Here is a 21,459-nt window from a genome sequence, read left to right as displayed (position 1 = left end):
ACTCATCCATAATTTAATTTATCAGTGCATGATATTACAGCAATCATCAGAGAAATTATGAGGAGGTTGTGTCAAAGCTGCATAAACTATGAGTCGTGCTCATATAAAAGTCATGAAAACTAACCACTTAGAAAACATTAGTCAAACCATAGTTCAGGCCAAAAAATTATTCCATAGATCTCCCATTCTTAAAAAAAGGCAGATTTGTCCTGCTTCCTATTTAATGGTGCAGAAAAACTGTTTACTGGTTATGAGTGACGCAGGGAAAAGTCTTAGTAGTTTTAGCACAAGAATGAAGAAAACATGATAGCTAGTTCAGTGAATTGGTTAAGACAGGAGTTTGCAAGCTTAAACACTCAAAGAGCCATTTGGACCCCTTTCCCACAGAAAACACCGGGAGCCACAAAACCTGGATGGGTGTGGCCAACTCGACCACTTCTACCCAGTCACATGACTCCTCACCCACACCTACCCAGGTTTTGTGGCTCCTAGTGTTTTCTGTGGGAAACAGGTCTCTGTGTGTGTGTGTTTCTCTCTGTGTCTCTCTTTCTCATTTTTTTCTTTCTTTTTCCCTGTCTCTCATCTCTCTTTCTGTTTTTCTCTCTCTCATCTTTCTCCTTCTCTCTCTCTCTCTCTCTGACTCTTTCTCCCTCTCCCCCCTCTCTAACTCGTGTGTGTGTGTGTGTGTGTGTGTGTGTTTCCTATTGAACCATTTCCATTTGTTTTTTTGTTTTTTTTGCTGGTGTTGCTTTCTTCTTCTCTGGTGCTTTTTTACCATGATTTAAAGAGTCATTTCAGGTTCCCAGATAACTTAAGCTCTTTCATCCCCCTGCTGTAGCTCCCTGTTGACTGACCCAAACCCTCGCCCTTCCCTCCCAATCACTTCCCCTCCCCTTCTTCTTCTTCCAGCCCTTGTTGGTGCTGCGTGTACCACAGCTGCTCAGGGAGATGCACGACTTGCTCTCCACCCAAAGAGACTGGCCCAGCACGGCTGTGGCTGATGCCCCGCATTGTAATGGGCTCCAGGAGGAGCGGACACATTTAGCATGCTTCACAATGGGTGAGACGTCGTCCTCTTCATTCCCACTCTAGAATATGGAGCGAATCTCCATCCCCCGCCGTCACCCTTATCTTCTCAGGCCAAATGAGGAGTGACTGGGTGGGGAGAGCGAGGGGCGGGGCCAGCTAGTGGTGGGTTCAGATGACAGGGAGCCACAGTGGGGGACGAAAGAGCTGCATGCGGCTCATGGGCCGCAGGTTGCCAACACCCAGGTTAAGACATCAAGCTACCATGAGTTCAAGCCCTGCCTTAGGCACAAAGCCAGATGGGTGACTGTGTGCCAGTCACTATCTCAGTCCTAGGAAGGAAGCAATGGAAAACTATTTATGAAAAACTTTGCCAAGAAAACTGTAGGGGACTGGCCCAGGCAGTTTCTGAGAATTATAATTCTAACATGGGACAAAGAAAACAATTTTATTTTCCTGACTGTGCTTCTCCTTCCAGAGAATCGCTTGCTAGCAGTAAGACAGGCATCAGTTGCTACCGGTATGTGGTTAACGAAGACTTGACAGTTGGATGAGGGCCTGGGACAGGAGATTTAACCACTTGTGTCTAAAAACTGTCAGCAGAATAAGTCATGCATAAAAAACAGATCAAAACACGCGCAATAGGGAAGCCCCCTAAGATCTTATAAGCGTTGGATCTCGCTGGTGAGTTTAACAACTGCAGTGCATTGTAATCCTTGCAAATTATTCAAAATACGCTGCATGTGCTACTTACACCCACCCAAGTTCAATATTTCCTGCAAAACCAAATGCAGTTTCTAAAAGTTGCATGGAATTGGTCCAACCAGCTGAGATTTCTGTAGCTTTTGTATAGTGGTACAGAAATAAATTTCAAGAAATAAACAAGGAGACACAATACAAAACTAAATTTTAGTACAGTTAAGTTCCGCTGTTCATTTCTTTGCATACTTATTGGTCAAGAACCCAAATGACTCTTGCCCTTATTTCCACCGAGCCCCAAAACGCACTTTGGTTATATTTTGCATTACCGACAAACAATAACACGGATGGAGATTCTGTCAGACGGGCCATGGTTGTCCCGAAGGTGCTTTTCCCCTCCCAAGAAACAACTGGACTTTCTGGTTTTTCTTTAAAGACGTTTCGCTTCTCATCCATTAGAAGCGAAACGTCTTCAAAGAAAAACCAGAAAGTCCAACTGTCTGTTGAAAAAAGCATCTTTGGAACAATAACACGGGTTTTTTTGAGGGGTGGAGGGAGTCAGAGTCAAGAGTTTTGAGCCGTTTGTACCGTCGCCGGTGGGGCATTGCTGTTTTCGACGGCTCTCCGCTCCCGAAGAGTCGCCGCTTGAAGGACCTTGCTCGCCCCCAAACTCAACAAGTCCCCCGCTCGCGGTCTACCGGCGTCGGAAGAAGTCGGCAACTCTCCCTAGTGGAGAACCAGCGGCAATTCCCCCCCGCCCCGTCCCTTTTTCCGGCGCGAGGCGGCGGCGCGCGCGCGCATTCGCACAGTCCCTACTCCCGCTCGGCACCAAACCGACAGGCTGGCAGCAAGCGCTCTCCTTTCTCTCGTGCATTGCCTAAAGTAGGAGGAAAGCCAGCTTCCCCGAGCGCCCGGTCTGCAAAACCGAGAGGGAGGGTGGGGAGGGGGGGAGGGAGGCAAACGACAGAAAATGCTTCAAAGTGAACAGCTCTGGGAGCCAGGTTTGAAACCGGGACTGGCGAAAGCGGCAGCCCTGCCGCCACCCACCCCCCTTTTCTCCTCCTTTTTCCCTACAACAGCCTCCCGCCCTCCTTTTATTTATTTTTTAATCAGATCTGAGATCCCATTGGAGGGAGTTCAGTAAATGAGGACATTTCCAGGGCTGCGTGGCTTCTGCTGTTACTCTGGCATTGAATTGCCTCCGCGACTCCCGAATGAATTAATGTTGGACTGCGAAATCTAACGAGGAAGAAGAGAGAGAGGGAGAGAGAGAAAGCAGGCGTTGATAGTGGTTGGGGGTCTCCGGGAAGATTTTTTTTCTTTTTCTTTTTTTAAAACCTCCTTGGTGTGTTATCTTGCAGCAGATGCTCTTGCGAGAGCGGCTCGTTCCTCTGCAAGCTTGCAGAAGTGAGCCGATAGAGATGCATCATCGCAAAGGAACTGCACTGACCTTTACTTATTTCTAAGGAAACGCTGTAAGGTAAGCAACCTCGCGCTACAGATCAGCCGAAATTTCTGGGGAAACTGCAGACGCTGCCCCCCCCCCCGCCCCGCCAGATTCCCCGAGGATCAAGAGTGCCTTGACACAAGCCTCAGCATCATGCCGGAATAAGGCTTCGGGAGAACAGTGAGTTACCATGGCTGCCTAATTAAAACTTCACAGGGAGAGAAGTATGAGCATGCATATACAAGGCGCGTAACATTCAAGGGGGAGGGCGAGGGAGAGAGAAAGCGGGTTTTGTTATGCAATAGGACGTGGCTCCCCTTCACATCCAACGGCGGCACCTTACAAGTTTCACGGGAAATTAGGGCGGGGGCGGGGAGAAGCTGAGGGAATACTACTCCACATGTCCTCAAATTGCGCTCTTCTGTGGAAAAATATGTCCACAAATCGGGTGGCTCGGTATTCTTTTTACACCAAGTGCTGAGGCGGACTGGGATGTTCCTTTCCCCGGGCGTAGATTTGACAACTAATCTCTCCCGCTGGCTCTGAAGATTTTTCGCCGCCGCCGTTACTACTACTCGTTTTTGGTCCATAAAATGAGACTGTAAATGAGGTCCGCCCTTGAAGGGAGGGGGGGGCGACTGCGTGATACGCGGAGACTTATCCCAAGTCAAATAAACGTGCCGCTAAGTTGAAGTGCGGTAGAGAACTTCCCACAGAAAGACACACCGCGGACCTTGGTGGGATTATTATCTATGGCTTTGAAGCCGGGGCTGTATGAGGAGAAGCGCTCTCCGGGAAATCCTCCTCCCCTTGAAAGCCCGCTAAACAGGTAAATCCCATTGAGATGCGCCAGGTTAAAAGGAAAAGAAAGTGAGCAAAAAGCGCATATCGGGGTCCAATGTCACAGCGGCCAGCTCGCCGGGACCTTGCGTCCTGCTGCCTCATGCTGACAGGGAGGGGGGGAGGTGTCCGCCTTGCGTCTTTAGCACTCGAATAAAAATCCTCTCCTGTGACCTCAGCTTCTCCACTTCATAAAACGCTACAGCGAGCTCCAATAATAACTGGGCGCAAAGATTGCAGCTAGAGAAGCTGGCTTTTGGAGGAGGGGGGGGGGGTAGAAAAGGCTGGAGAGTTCAAATGTAAGCTTCAGACTCGTCTTTTTCACACGGCCGGGAAGCCCCGGAACGAAATGCTGTATTACTCTGAATGGTTGTCTCCAAAGACCCTGCCCCAAAGGAACAGCAGCCTCTCCTTGGCACTGCAAAGCTAGAGAAGGCAGTGAAGTGATATAATTTCGACCTTGGCGGGTTGAAATAGGTGAGATCTGACAGGCACATAGGGGATTATTTAACTCATTAGTAGCTGGGAAAGAGATTTTAGAAAGATCATTCATTGCATCCCAATTCTGGAAAGCAGATGCTGCTGTAGTAAAATAACCGTAGGAGGTATACTAACAAAAACGATACAAAGAATTGTCTGTGGGTTCCTTTCTGCATTCTGAAGTTCATACCTCTCATGTTCTGTACTCTCTCATTCTGAAGGTATGTAGGTTAGGATCAAGATAATGGATAAAAAAAATGCTAGGCAGACATCACATGATGTGGCCATTCCATCATCATGCATTTATTCATAATTTCACTATTTAAGTATTTAATAGAGATGTTAAACTAGGAAGATAAACTAATAGCTGCATATGTGTGTGTATGTATGCAGATGATACTTCCATGTACAGGTAGATGAGTCTTTTACTAAAATTTAAAAATAAATTTTAGTTTTTGTTATATTTATCTTAGAATCAGCAAAAATGTTCCGAATTTAGTCATATAGATTAATTTCATTACTAGTAGAGACATTAGAGCATTTTTCAACAGTATCTGCACAATTTTCTCTTAAAAGTATTTTAACGTGAATTGGTTTAATCACAGTAGCATGAATTTTAAATAGATTTTAAAGTGGGATCAATATTCTGGTTTCAAATGAATGATACAAAGTTATTTTATCTAAAATATTGTGAACAGTTTAAATATCTAATTGTTATTTCTTACAAATAAATGAGTAATCAGTTAATTACAAAAACAATAATGAAATAAACCACTGATCAAAGGTTTAAAAATTTAAAGTGCTTAACATTCAGTACACTAGTTTCTTCATTAAGTTAAAAAGGCAACCCTTACAGAAACACCTTCTCATGTTGCAAGTGAGAAATTTTGTTGAAAGGGATAGATATCAAACTGCAAAAGACTGAATCAAAATAATCCAAAAGTAAACTATTAACAATAGAATTATGTGAGCAGCCATGAAATGTGAAATAATTCTATTGCATATGGAAAAAAGAAAATGGAACTGTTTTTTTAATTAATTCTCCCACCCAAAGAAATTTAGAGCTGAGAAATAAAGTACATAGCATTGTTATTTTTGTATAAACCTTACAAAACAATCCTAAAGATCTATTCACAATAAACCCTATTGAATTCAGTGGTATTTTATTCCAAACACTGGATAAAGGATTGCAGTTTAATTTAAAAAGTTCTTAAATATGTCCTGAGTCAGAAGCAACAACTATAACAACTAATAGAAAACCAGCCATCTTTAACATAATGCTGTTCAGATGTGATGGGATTAATATTCAATTTAGTCGATATGGAGAGGAACAGTTTAGAGAAAATTTGAACTAAAGAAGGGTTTTTTCTCTTAAAAACAATTGTAGGACCCAGTATTAACACATATACACAGAACTTTATGAAAGACTGTAAAAACTAAAAATAATTAGTGTTTTCCATATACTTTAGGAGTGATCATAAATTTGGAACTTAAGTTTTAAAATGAAACTAAGTATAGAGTTCACTGCTGAATGGAAGTCACTTATTATTGTGCATAATAAATGCCATAGTTGCTATAGATAAATAAGAAAAAATATCTGTATTCTCAAATCTAGAAAATAATATAACTTGAAAATAATAGCATAACTGAAAAAATACATAATAGTAATTTTTAATTATGATTCTTGGCCTAAACTTTTCAGAATGCAATAAAACTTTTTAACTCAATGTATTTGACACTTTAAAGAAACTAGTGATATTGCCTGACCAATATGCTAGACTGCCAAATTGCATTGCCAAAGATGTTCTATAGTTCTGAAATTACTTTCTAGTTTTCATTTATAAATGATGCTTCTACAGGGCTCTGTGGGTCTTGCTCATAATGGTATTAAATGACAAATCCCAAGTTTAGGGGTCACTTTGTTAGAATTGATTAATAATAATCTAACCAGTCTTCTCATTGTTGACATTGCTGTTTTGGCATTTATCAGATCTCTTTTTCCTAAGGCATATCTGCATTTGCAACTTGAGGAAGGTTTTCAGACTACAGTATGTAGAAAACATACTAAGTAATATCCTTTTAAAATGTTAATGTTTTATAAACAAGCTATGAACATAACATACAAACATTTTATAGGCACATTCATTTTATGTGCAAAATATTCTCTTCTATTAATCTCACTGAGATTAAGACATGTAACTGGGAATGTTCATATCCTTCTGCATATGTTTTACAGATCATCCAGTTAAGAGTGTCGTTGGTTAATATCTAACATACGTAGTTAACATCACTGCATGTGATATCACCAGTGAAGAAGAACATACCCACATGATTTGGACTAATAACTAATAAAACTAATGAAATGTTGTCATATCACTTGAAAGTAGTTTTTGAACAAATGATTTATACCAGCATATGATGCAATTGACACTGCATTAAATGATGAGTCATGTAGCATGTTTTCCCCTTAAAATGTAAAAATAGTTATATAAAACATGGTGATTCTGTTTGTTTATACTGGGTTAATATGACTCTAGTTCATGTAATAACTTCATCAAAAGCCTGTATCACTGAAAAAAAATGGACAGCTCAGTAAACTAAACTGTTTTCAGTACACAATTCTCAAAGAGAATTCTATATAAATTAGCTTCACAGTTCAACTGTAAAGTTTCAAACAGATTTATGTCAAGACACTGTCAGCGTGAATAATTACAGCATGGGGTTTAACATTTTTAGATAACCTCATTCATGAATCATTACAAGTGATTAATGCTCCAGTATACAGTCACGAATAATTTAATTCACAGAACCTGGGGCTAAGGGCATAACAAAAATTCAAAGACTACAGTAACCTATATCTGGTCTTGGGTATTCAGGAAAACCCAGAAGACTATACAAACCAGATTTTTATATCTTCAACAAAAAAGACCTATTATTAAAGAAGTATAAAGAATCAATGTATTAGTTTTCAAGGTAGTAAGTGCTTGGATTTCCCCCCAAACATTTTCCAGCTTACCATTTTTCGAATTGTTTTATCAACTCTGACATTCAAGTTCTATTTACTTTTAGTTCTGCAGGCCAACCAAATTATTGGCACAGTGAATTTATAAAATGCAGATAGTTAGGATATATAACCAAGAAGAGAGGGGCCTTAAATTCTATGTGAGCAACTGGACCAATCACAAAGAGAAAAAACAATCTCAAAACTGTGTAGTAATAGCAGTTAAAGCATTTAACTAGGACATAGTGTTAGCATTGTTATTCCTCTCCACTCCTACTCTCCTACCTTTCAGACTCTGTCCCTTATGCAGCAAAGCTAAAGAGGTACTCAAGGAAGCTAGGCAAGTAAAGAGATAAGGCCATGTCTGTTTCTGCGCAGTTAAATGCCCTGACCAGGATTTAGGATTATGCCAGGTGGAACTATTAGATGCAGTGAAGACCATCAACATGGATAATTTTAAGTAGAGGATTGAATGAAAAAAAAAACACTATAAATTAAATCAATACATTTATAGGGGATAAAGACTGTCAGACTACTAGTTCTTATGGTTCAGTTATCTCTGATATCAGAGCTAATATGGATGGATGAATTCTCAGTACCAGATGTATTTGTGTGTTTGTCAATTTTTCACAATCTTTTCATAACCATAAAGGGAGCAGAATGCTAGATTAAATTTGTCCTTCATCTGATCCTGCACAGCTTTTCTTAGACTGTTTTCATTGCACCACACTTACATATTTGATGGTTCTTTGGCATCAGGTTAGGGAAGGCTGACCATAATGTTCCTTTTAAGTAAATGTATTGTCTCAAAAGGTTTACATTAGGAAATGCAGGAATGTTACTAAAGGGATTATATAACTGTTTATAATTTTATTTATTTATGTACTTTCACATTCCACATGAAAGTACATTTATTTATGTACATTCACTTTCCACATGTATATACTATACATGGTAGTACATGTTTCTTTCAGCATGTTTCCATCACATACAAAAAACTTTGACATTTAATTCTACATTCGGATCATTTAGTGAGTTTTTTAAGAACATAATGAGTTATTTAAAACAAAATATGTCCACAGTAAAATATATAAAATTGCTATTGCATATAAAGTTTTATCAGAAGACGCATGGCAGTTATGTTTCTGCAACGTAGCTAAGTTACTATTTCCCAAGAAGTGATAATGTCTTGATGACAGAGTTCAAGTTGAACAAAATATCCTACTCTAATCTTCAGATCCTCTTTTCTGTGCCAAATCCCTGGGAAGTAGCATCATAACTCAGAAGGGCATGTACAAAGAACAAGTTACAACTAAGATTCAAATGCAGTGTTGATTTTATCTCTTCTATGTTCATACTTTGCTATTACATGAATCTTGTTTTTGTTCTGAACTAAACAGCAATATTTACTCTCCAAGTGTAAATAATACAGACTTCTCCAAACAATTTATTTTATTGAAGTAGCAACCCCTTTTTAAAAAGTTTTTATTGTTCGTTTGAGATTTTCCTGGTTTCTGTCTATCACTGAGCATATTGAAATCTATACATTGTTTGTTAAACCTCTTAAACTTAACAGAAACCCTTTAGTGTCAATACTGTTTATACATTTGTGCTTTTCACAACTGAAATTGAATTTCTGGATAGTCTCAAATCAGATGCATCCTTTAACAGAGGAATCATGAAATATAAGTATGAGATTCCCATAAGTATGTACAAGAAATATAACAGTTGACAGAGAAGAGCGATACAAGAAGAAATCCCTCCAACACATAAACTGGGTCTTCTGTTGTAACTGTCAAAAACTGTTCCAGTTCTAACCACACAGTATTTTCCAGGACCATCATAATTAGTTTATAGATAGGTTGTCTATTATTATAGTCTCCTTAAACACTGGAATAGCATCTGATAATCAATCTGGGCTATTTCATTATGCAATGTTGAGTTTTCTATTCCTTTGGTAAAGGAAATGACTAACAAATGAAGCACTGAAATGTATTTGTAAAATATATGACAGTAGTGATTTCTTCATAGCATTCATAGAACTGCATGGCAATATTAATTAATTTCATATACATTGCTGTATATTTTCTCTTCCCCTTTGCCTATTGACTGGTTATTTCTCATATTTGTGAAATGGTAAATTCAGATGAGAGACTAACCCATAAATGATTACTGCACTTATATACTTCAATAAAACACTTCAATGGATTTTCATTTCCATACTCACGCAGATGTGTGCGTACACAGAAACACACACACACACACACACACACACACACACACACACACTGTCATACATAGATATCTTGGAATAAAAGCTTGTAATTAGGGCTACCATGCATAGAAATAGTTTATCATAAAGAATACAAGCCATTTGTCCTCATTGCTGGAGATATCTTTCAATTCATTTACCACCTGAAAACATTCAGTGACAGTATTACTGTTTGGTCATAGTCTGTTTCAATAATATGGTAATCATTATTTTTGAGATGACATAACCCTGTTTATACACTTGCTTTCTTATGATGAGACTGATCTCTTTCATAAAATGTTTTATATCAAAGGTAACACTACATAGTTGCTTCCTTTTACTTTTGAGGACTGACACTCTTTTCCATCAGGTTGAATTGGTGGAAGCATCAAGGATTATTAGAATGTTGGGACACTCTCAGTAAGAATGCTTTCTTTCATGTGTCACTATCCTGTCACTAAGCATATACTAAATTGTTACCTCATAAAGCAATTATCAACCACAACTATCTGTTGTATCATTAATACACCACAGTAATGTTTATCCTTGTTCAGCAAGTTAACATTAGAATCACTATTCTAGGTTAGTTCCTTTCGGTTCATTACCATACTGCTAATGCCTTTTGCCATAGTGACTAAAAAATTAACAATGACAGTATTTTTTTAGTCATTAATTAAGAAAAATGAGGTTGAATATATGTCTAATGTTTGCATATGCAAAAAAACCAAAACCTACCTAGCAGTTTTTGTTCATTGTGAATCCTCTGCCCAAGCAGGATGAATCCAGGATGAATATCTTTCAGATATTACATCACAGAACACTAGGCAAAGGTTTATTGGAAACTAGCAGATTTCAGAATATAATAGCTGAATATCTTTTTATATATCAGTAATTAATATAGTTTAGGGAAAGAGCAGTGATAAAACAGAAGCAACACAGACTTATCTGTTGGGCTCTAGGTACTACTGTGAAATTGGACTATAGGCGCTAATTGCTACTAGTCTTAGACTCTTAATCATGTCTATGTTATGAAAAGAACAGATGTATTAATGTGTTGATATGGAGTTCAACATCATCAAGCTTATATTGGACAAATTGACTTGCACCTTTTGTTGCATCAAAGAAGGAATGGTATCCTTCTCATGTTTCACTACATGAAGAACAGAAGTCATGATGAAATAAACTAATCAGTTGAAATCCCTAAAGTGAAATAACATTGCTAGACATTTGTGAAAGTGCACAATTTTACAGTAATTTGTCTTTGGTTGCTTGTGTGATAGTTATGGCAACTATTGAGAAAACACTTTTTATCTTCGTTGTGTAATGAAAGTTATGTAGTATAAACATTGTTTTTCTTCTGCAGATGTTATTTATTCAATCAGATGCTTGAAACATCTTCACATAATTTTTAATTAGTTTAGTTGCTGTTGCTGTGATTTCTACATCAGCACTTTTCCTTCAGGCTTACTATAGTGTTATTGGAGAAAAGACTGAAGCATTTTTGAATATTGCCTCTATTTCTTCTACCTGCTAAGTCAGTGATTGCAATCTTATTATTGAGCTGCTCTTGAACTTTATTTTTGAGTGCTATCCTGAATATCATCAGAAAGTGCTTAGATCTTCCTTGTTTTTTTAACTGAATGTGGTATGATTTTTTTTTTGTTCCTCAACGGTATACTCAAAATTATTTTATACATTTATTCCTCTTTGCTTGGCTCCTTTTGTAACTGCCACATTTTAGTTGAAATTTAATCAATCAGTGTTGAAGCTGTGTGAAAGTATTTTCTGAGTCCTGAAATTAACCTGGCATTATTTATGCATGCTTATAGATTATATATATTTTGAGAGGAAAGTCAGCCCTGTACACTCTGATTTTAGTTTTAATTTTTGATGCTGCAAAAGCCTCGTATACTAATGAAAAAATAAGTTAAATGGCAATTAACTCCTCTCCACTAATTTTGTGACATGGCTCCCTGACCACAAGTAAATGTGTTCAACAGAAGAAAAGTACTTATGTATATAGTTTGAACTGTTTTAACATTTATGTATAATCAGCTCTTATCACTTCTGTATTATATCTTCTGGCTTCAGTTAAATAATGCCATCATCCGTCCCACACACATATTACTGTGGATTTTTTGTACGGATTCTTATGACAAATGTAGACATCAACGTTTGGCATCATGCAGAAGTGAAACTGTCCAAATTATTTTTAATGGGTTTTTTTTTTCTGACTCTGAAATACAGCTACCAAATACTGGGCTAACCTGAAATGATCACTCAGTTCTTAATAAATGGAATATGGGACCCACAGAATACTTGACAGATTAAACTAGAAACATGCAGTCAGTTTACTACCGTAGATTATGGGTTTGTCTTGCGCTATGTTAGAGGTTCAATAGTCTTTTTTTCCCTTTTACATTGTATATCTACTAAAAAGTAAAGGATTTTAAATCAATCATTATTTCCTTTTGTGCTTCTGTTATTTTTTAATTCATATTGCTGGTAGATAAAATGGATTTTCCTGTACATTCTAAAGTGTGTGTGTGTGTGTGTTTGTGTGTACACACACACATATTTTGCAGACATTTAAGTCCTTAAAATGCAGAATCAATTTGTTGACAGTGGTGTATTGGGTAAGGCACTGACTACATATCAGGAGACAGAGAGTTCTAGTCCTGCCTTAGGCACAAAGTCAGCTGGCTGATCTTAGAACAATCCCTCTCTCCGCCTTAGGAAGGAGACAGTGGAAAGCCACTTTTAAAAAGCCTTGCCAAGAAAACTGCATGGACTTGTTAAGACAATCAGTAGGAGTCAAAAATTGATTCAAAGGCACATACACACAAACACAATTCCTTACGAATTGGTGTGAGAACGATATACAGTTAGTCCTCGACTTACAACAGTTCATTTAGTGATAGTTCAAAATTACAACAGCACCGAAAAATGTGACATCAATTTTAACACTTGTGACCAGAGATTCCCCATTGTCATGTGATCAAAATTCAGATGCTTGGCAATTCTCATGTTTATGACAGCTGCAGTGTCTTGGAGTCATGTGATCCCCTTTTGTGACCCTCTGGCAAGCAAGGTCAATGGGGAAGGTAAATTCATTTAACAATTATGTTATTAACAACTCCAGTGACTCCCTTAACAACTGGCAAGAAAGGTAGTAAAATGGGTCAAACTCACTTAAATGTTTCATTTAACAGAAATTTTGGGCTAAATTGTAGTCATAAACTGATGACTACCTGTAGTAACCCCATTATGTACTGATTAACAGTCTGGCTGCCATATTTTTCAGTCACTAAAACTTGTGCAAATCTTTTTGACACTCAGGAAAATGCAGCAACAAAAATAATTATGCAAAAACATTTCTAATTAATTGCTTCATTATTGGTAGTTGAAGCAAATATTTCAAGACGAAGTATTTTCAGTGAGAGTAGAATCCCTTCCACAACAGGGATGGATTGCAATCCAAGGGACTTTCTTATGATCTACAGTATCTTTCTGTTTAAGTAAGTAACTTAAAATTGTTCAATTATGGAGCCTAGAAGAACTATAAATAAGTAGCCATTTCCATATACAATGGGATGGGGTGTTTTGTGACCTAATTGTTATGATATTGTTATTCAATTTGTGGTGTTCTCTCCCAGAATGGCCATTAAAAAAAACTTATGATTACAAAATTAACTATAATTCTTGTAAACTGTTCACAAGAATTGTGAACAAGTCAAAGTCTGTAGAAAATACAAATAATGAACAATTGTAAAACCAAATGCCTTGCCTTTGCCTTAATTCGTGTAAAACCAGTCATATTTCTACTGTTCCCTCAGATAACATCTCAGCATAGCTGAAAAATCTGTTTTTATAAACGTATTTATAAAACCTCATTCCAAAGCCCAGAGATTACATTTGTATGTTGACACAATAGTACAAAACAGATCTTTGTGAGACAGCATGAGCCAAGATGGTCAGGTTGTGGCTGCAGTTGCATATCTCCTACAAATAGATAATGTAGACATGCTCACTTCATTGGATTGGGTTAATCCTCATGAGAACAGAGTCAATTTGTCTAAAACATGGAAGATGCTTCATCAAACACATTAGCATTATAGTATTATTTTCTAGCAAGAACACTGTAGAGCAGGAGTGTCAAACTCAAGGCTTCTGGGCCGGATCCAACCTGTGGGATGCTTACATCTGGCCTGTGGGGCTGGCCTGGAAATAGCAAAGGCCCATTGTACCTGTGGCAGCCAAAACAGGGTGCAGGGGGCCATGTGAGGCCCCCTGTGCCCTGTTTTCGGCCTGACGGCCTGCTGCAGCACTATGCCATACAAAACAGCCCCATTTTGGCCGCCAGGGTGCTGAAGGAGGTGTCCGTCCCTTCTCCCCCTCTCCCCCCAGCTGGCCTGCGGAGGAGAACTACAGTGCTGATCCGGCTCTTGAAGAAATCCAGTTTGACACCCCTGCTGTAGAGCATAAAGATACAGTTGCATTTTTGAAAAGTGTACAAGATGGATAGGAAAATCAAATTCTGTAAAGAAGTACAAGACAAAAATAAAAAGCCAACAGAGGTAGAAATAAAAACTGATACATTACAGAATGGACTTGGGCATTTGGCAGTATTTTTGGCATTAGTTTGCCATATGGTATAATGGTAGAGTCTTATTCCTTAAATAACAACTACCTACAAACAGGTATTCTTTGACTTACAATGGCAACTGGGACTGCTGTCAGTTAGTGACATGGTCATAAAGCACATCTGCAGTGTTTAGTGACAACAATCCCTGCAATCTCAATTTCCATTGTAACTGATTATCAGAGTTATTAAGTAAGGCAACCCCTCAGGCTTCCTACAACCAAAGTCAGTGTAGAAACTGGTGGGAAGTTAAAGAGTCCCAGGTCTGCAGGCAAATAAATAGTTACTACTGGGTGGGAGAGGGAATGAAGTTGGGTGGGAATGTATGCAAGAGGCGCGGTGCAAAGGAGTGCGCAAGAGAAGCTGAGAGTATATAAGAGTTGTGGGTCAAGTGTGCAAGTAGGTTGGGGAAGGTGTACAAGAGGCATTCCACAGGTTTGGAAGGTCCAGGTTGGGTAAATGTGCAGGGATGTGCGAGTGGCTGGCACACTAACAGAGGGACTGGTGTGTGTGTGTGTCTGTCTGTGTGTGTGTGTGTGTAGGGGGAATAGACATCTAACCTTCCCTGCTGGTTTCCATATCCATATTGCCTTTCTGAGGAAGCCAACAATGGAAAGTTGCAAATGGCGGTCAGGCAATGGGCTGTTGGGATGGCCAGAATTCTGAGAATCAGTTGTTAGCCATCATTTGTTCAACGCTATTGTAATGGTCACTGGTCATAGGTCAAGAACTATGTTACTTGTTGATAGTAATTTACAAGCTCAAGGATAAAGTGTCTGTCTAATAGCAATAAGAAAACCATGTGAATATATACTAACGTTTTCATTAAACAAATGTCTAAAATCTGATTGGTGCTTAATATTCTGAACTCCTAGATTTTTTTTTTGTTTGACTACCTTTAGATTGCCAACATTTCTAAAAGTATGTATTCAAGCATCATTTGTGTTCTCTGGAAGAGTAGATTATTTCAGTATTTCCAAAAACACAAAGATTTATTAAAGTTAAAACAGGGTTTTATTTTCCAGTACCGTGTACAACCAATTAGTAATAGTATATTTGTTATATTTTAGGCTAAGTAACACGATGGCTAAAGGAACTGATCATGAGATGAGGAATCTTTCATCTCCAGCCTCACAATCTCTCAATGATGAAAGTAAGTGGTATGTCCCTGGATTTCCGTTGGTTTTATCTAATAGAACTTTTATATACACAGTGTGACATACAGTAGTTTATATAAAAATATTTATGTAACCTGTTTAAGAAACTTCATATAAATTAAATATTGATCAGAGAAGAAAAATAATTTAAGCTACAGTGATTAAACAAGTGACTCAACATATAGATAAATTTATTTGAATTTACTGGGTTTGTAAAGATTAGAGTTCTTTGTTTCTGTATTATTTATAGTTGGTTTATACATCCCCACATCTAAAAAATAGTGATTCCGGGCAGTAAACACATAATTAAAGCCAGTAAAACAAAAGGAATAAATAACAACAATAGTAAATATAGACACAATTACAGCACAGTGGCAACCAAAGGCAGTCAGAATCCAGCCACATTTATGTGAGAAAGGTGCAATGATCAGTTTACCCAACCTACGGGACCCAGCATCCAGATTTTCAAGGCTTTACATAACACCAACAGGGTTGAGTATTACCACTATTAATCTCACATTTCTTTCTAATCTAGAAGGTATTATCCCATAGTATTTAATTTTCAAAATTACTATCTAAGCAAATAAGTAAGCCTACTGGCTGTTTCTGAACCATAAAATTAACAAAAGCAGTATAGGGATATCAGCAATTTAAAACTAAAATATGACCTTATTCTCTATTCCTTATTTAGTATTTTTATTTGGTACCTACTTGTATCTAGGTATATATAGTGCTGTATGTTTTCTAATCCTGAGATAGGTGAACAATTATTGTCTTCTACTTTTAATTAAATTTAATTTTAGTTCCTCATACTTATTAGGCAGGACAAATGAAAGAATCACAGTGATTTTAGAGTGAACTGATATAGAAATTAATAAATTGAAATTGGTGAGCCCACTTCATTTCCTAAAAAGAAAGAACAAACACAACTCATGCACTTAGCAAAGAAGAATTCATCCATCAAATTACTGTCCTAAAGTCCTTTGTATCCCAGATATATTTAGTTCAGTGTTATAATACATGTATTTACTTGTATTGAAGCATATTGAATTCTTATTCACTAACCAACTTTACAGTTGCACCAAAGTAATGAATGTACAGAATATTAAGGATGGACAGATTTTTGCATTTGTCTTTTAAACAGTATACCTTTAGTTCTTTCAGAGTAGCTAGAATGAATGATGTTTATGAACTATTTTGAATTTATTTTCTTGGCTGATTGAGTGAAATTGAATGCACACTTCATTTTCAAGATAATAAAGTTGCTATTTCGGTATTCAGAAACTATAAGCTATACTTACTGATAGGCTTCATCTTGTGATCACTTTTTTCCTTTTCTCATGCCACCAAATGATTTTATATATTACTGTTTTATGCAAATGTAGTATTTCCTACTCCGTAATGCTATTTAACTCATTGGCTTTTGGGTACATGAAGTATCAACATTTTTATTTTTATTTCTAACCTCTAAATTCCTGCAAATCCTTCTTAATCCTTTTGAATGAGTTTGCTACTTTGTTTTGTTTTGTTTTGGGTTACTCATTTATTTTAAGTGACCAAATTTACGCTGACCTTTTTAAAATTATTCCATTATGTCTGATTCTCTGAGACTGCCTGGACAAGTCTTTCCAGTTTTCTAGCAAGGTGTTTCATAAGTGGTTTGCCATTGCTTCCTTCCTATGGCTGAGAGAAAGTGACTATCCCAAGGCCACTCAACAGGATTCATGGCCAAGGTGGACTAGAATTCATGGTCCCCTAGTTTCTAGCCAGATGCCTTCACCATTACACCAAATTGAATATATAAGTGCAAATAATATTTGTTATTCCACTTTAAATGTGCTTTCTCTGGTTTGTCTCTTCAGTTTATTCTATAAACTGTTACTCAGTTATTCTATAACAAGACAGCAAAATTTAATTTTAATTTTCCCCCCTCACACCCTTTTTTCACTGCCCAACCCAAAGGCATAGTGAAAATGGATAAAAATTAATCATGGTATGGTCTCTTTTCATGCAATTTGGCATTGTTCTTCAGAATATAACATTTTCCTGTCTTAGCAATCAGGCTAAATGTTTAAAACAGATGTAAAGCAAGGCAATAAACTAAGATGTGATTCTCCCTAAGTGGAAGAAAACTGCCACTTGCAACAGCTTAGTTACATTTAACAATTGAACATAGTAGGGATGTTAAATAGGTAGCACAAATTCTAATGTTTTGCTATTTAAAATGAACATTTCCTTATTTCTGTATGAATATTCTATAAAAGTCTATCTTTGATGCATTATAGTAAAAGTAAGATAATGTTTTTCTTCTAAAATATTGATTCTGTGGCAATTTGAAACCCAATAAATGTGGGTGGTTCCATTGCCAAGAAAGCAGTTAAAGGCCACATTTTCAGGAGTATTAACTTTGCCTATAAAGAAATAGCACTTTTAAAACAGATGGCTGTTTATATACATTGACATTTCTCTTAAACATTATTCTTAAAAATAACAAGTATCATCCAATTTGCAATCAGTTCCAGTTCCAAAATCACTAGTAATAAATGCAGATGTTTGTCTTAAAAATTTTTTTAATTGAGGCTTCTGCACTGACAAGATTTAATCTCATGGCCTAAATTTATGATTTTAAGTTTACAGTAAGTTGTTTCTTTTTATAATCTCTTTAAGAGTTAATTATGCTGTCATCAAAAAAATGTACCAAATGAAACGAAGAACCTTCAAGTAAAAGGTAAATTATAAGGAAGGATATGTTAGTTACCAAAATTATTCAGTGTCAATCTTTCTGCAGAATGAAAATATATATTGTATAGCATTAAAACATCAATAATATATAACATTTTTAATAACTGTTCCAGCTGCTTTTTTCTCTCCCAGCTCTCCTCACTATGGGAATAATGATTTCTGCATAGATATAGAGAGCATTCAGCCCTAGCCAATGGTTGTTGTCCATTTGGCCAGGTTTGAATATTCTTAACGATATATGCTTAAGCAAGAACCTTTAAACCTCTTGGAGAACATAATCTTTTATATGCATAATGCATTTCTAAGGGCTTAGAATCTCATTTATATCTGGAGGGCAGTGATATTACACTAAGTCATAATGTCAGCATAAAACAATTTAAAGCAGCATTTATCTTTCCTAGATAAGTACATAACGCATTTTGAATACACTTCCCTATCTAAGACCACAGATAGTCCTTGCTTAATGACTGTTGCATAGTAACCATTCAAAGTTATGGCAGGCCACCTAAAAGCTGCTTATGACACCGTTCCAAAGTTCTGATGACTGCACACATCACATTTCAGGTACTTGGCAGCTAGCTCACTTTTATGGATGGTTGCAGCATTCCATGATCATGTGAGTATGATTTATGACATTTTTTTGCCAGTTTCCAGCCTTATTTGGCTGGTTTCCAATAAAAAATGCCCAGAGGGATACATTGATTTGTATTTAACAACCACTTGTTAGCGACTACCATATTCACTTGACCATGGTGTTTGTTTAACAACTGGAGCAAAAAAAATTAAAATCAGGTTCAGTCTGTGCATGCAGTCTGTGGATTGATTCACAATGAATATTCTGGGTTCCACTATAGTCATAAATGAAGGACTATCTGTATATTTTGTTGCCAAAGAGAAGCAGAGAAGAGACTATTTTCTGAAATAAGGGAGGAGGAGCTCTTCCCTTGTTTGTTTGTATTAGGATGTAATCTGATGTCTACAACTATTCAGGAATACTATATATATAATTTTAATATGTAGTCTGAGTCTAAATATCTTAGACACCACAGAATCTAGTCTAGGTCTTGTATCACCCTAGCCAATAGGAATTCTGGGTAACTTGAAAATCTGCACACTTTTACTACTACGTCTTTTGAATTTCATTATTTGCTTCTGTTATGCATGCATATTACTATTTTTAAAGTTCTAATCACAAAAACCACTACCTTCCTACTCCCAAAAGCAAGACTTCATTTTTTAGGTAGCTAAAGGTCCTGAACTTTATTTATTTATAAAAAATCATGCCATTTGAATAAAAACATCTTTACCTAGGGTAGTAACAGTCTTCCTAATATGGCTTTTTGATTTCAGGTACCACAGGAAGTGAAGAACCCAGCAAATGCTTGCTTGGGGTTTCTGAGAGTGAAGTTGATTCAGCAACATCACTTGCCTTAGAAATGAAATATGCATTGGATCCCAACCGACAAATCAAGAAGAGAAACAAAGCCCTACAGGTGAGGTTCAAAGACATCTGCGAGGCCCAGAATGAGCAAAGGGAAAAACAACTCTCTTTGTTACAGCAGAGTGACCAAAAGGAAGCAAAACCCATGTCTTACAGAGCAGCTTACCGAAAATACATGACAGTGCCTGCCCGAAGATCAATCCCTAATGTTACTAAAAGTACAGGAGTTCAGACTTCGCCTGAACTTAAAAAGTGTTACCAGACCTTCCCTTTGGACCGGAAAAAGGGAAATATAATCAAAAGCATAGCTTCAGTTGACACTTTTCCAAGTCAAAACAACGGATTCCTAATTGATGTTAAAGAGAAAGACAGCAAAATCTCAGGAGAGGCTGTTCAGTGCAGCAAGAAAGTCACTGGATTTGTGACAGCTGAATTTATTTCACATACTAATGAACGCATGAACGCAATAGAGCCACTTTCTAAGGACAACTGTTTGGAGACATGTATAAGCACTGATTTGCACAGCTGTAGTAAAGAACCTCCTTCTCTACAAGACTCGGCAGCTTCAGTTTTAGAAGAGCCTGATTACCAGCTGCATGACAAAGCAAAACACCACACTGGGCCATTGAGGTATGAGGAAGCTAATCCAGCCAGCCAAGGAAAAGTGTTCAAGACAGAAGTAGCTTCTGTCTATTTGCCCGCATCTGGTTCACACACCTCACTGGCTGACCAGCAACATTCAGCAGCAACAGGGAACAACTGGTCCCTGTGTCCAGCCGAGGACGAGGAAAGAAAAAGAACTCTGCATCTTAATGGTCTGCAGTCACAAGCTGTAAGTACAGCTCAGGCCTGTCCCACACAGGCACAGTGCCAGTCTACCCAATGTAATGAACAGACCCTTCAGGTAAATGTTTCACCTATGGAAGGAAAACAGCCTTGTCAGACAGCAGTTGCTGTGAGTGAAGGATGTCAACAAATTGTGCCTCACACCGAAGTGGTAGATTTGAAAGCACAGTTACAGATGATGGAGAATCTGATCAGCTCCAGTCAGGAAACCATAAAGGTCTTGTTGGGTGTTATTCAGGAGTTGGAAAAGGGAGAAGCTCATAGAGAAGGGTAAGTTGATTTTTATTTTAGTTTTTTGACATATGCAAGAATCTCATTTGGGGGGGAAAATCATTTGCATGAATTCTGCTGAACAATTTACATGTTTCTGCTTACTCAGAAGGTGTTAGAATTGCTCAAAAAGCATGTGCAACATATGTGTCACCTTTCTTTATTAATATGGATTACTTTAATGAATAATTATTCTTGACTCGCAGTACTTGAAAATTATAATTTAGCATATAGCTTCACAGTAATGTATTAATGCTTTAGATGACCTTTCTATTTCATTGTGTCTCTAATGATCTTATAATATATGTGCTTTAGTACAAAGTTACTCCTAAAAAAATACGCTTCTGGTAACAGAACTGCTTTCAAAGAATACTAAATTAAAATATATTGCTTATATATATTTGACATAAAACAAAGGGTCATGTTAAAGCTAATATTATCTGCTATATGATTACCCAAGAACTCTATCATTAATTATTTAAAACCAGAATAGACTAGGAGGCAATAGAAAACATTGTTTGGAATGCTGAAACTGCCCAAAAGAAGAGCATTAGTTCATAAAAATGAAGTGCAGAATATATTGTTCTGCGTTCTATTTTTTTTTAAAGCATCACTCA

General features: G+C 37.3%; 2 protein-coding genes across 3 annotated transcripts in view; one reads left to right on the top strand and one right to left on the bottom strand.

Annotated features, from left to right (window-relative positions):
• Nucleotides 1-21,459, bottom strand: part of DOCK1 (dedicator of cytokinesis 1) — a 459,011-nt gene that overhangs the window by 236,460 nt on the left and 201,092 nt on the right. The window lies entirely within an intron of this gene.
• The window catches only part of INSYN2A (inhibitory synaptic factor 2A), a 62,030-nt gene continuing 43,393 nt past the window's right edge, over nt 2,823-21,459 (top strand). Inside the window, exons 1-3 of one of the 2 annotated variants that reach the window (XM_081954826.1) lie at nt 2,823-3,205; nt 15,457-15,539; nt 19,636-20,842. In XM_081954826.1, coding sequence (XP_081810952.1) covers nt 15,470-15,539; nt 19,636-20,842 — 1,277 coding nt within the window. In that variant the 5' untranslated portion in view covers nt 2,823-3,205; nt 15,457-15,469. Of the gene's footprint in view, nt 3,206-3,299; nt 3,353-15,456; nt 15,540-19,635; nt 20,843-21,459 lie in introns of those variants that run through there. The other variant, XM_081954825.1, reaches the window with a different exon arrangement.

The sequence above is a fragment of the Natrix helvetica genome (assembly GCF_964273705.1).
Source record: "Natrix helvetica genome assembly, chromosome: 5".
Lineage (NCBI taxonomy): Eukaryota > Metazoa > Chordata > Lepidosauria > Squamata > Natricidae > Natrix > Natrix helvetica.
This window is presented reverse-complemented; position numbering and strand designations above follow the sequence as displayed.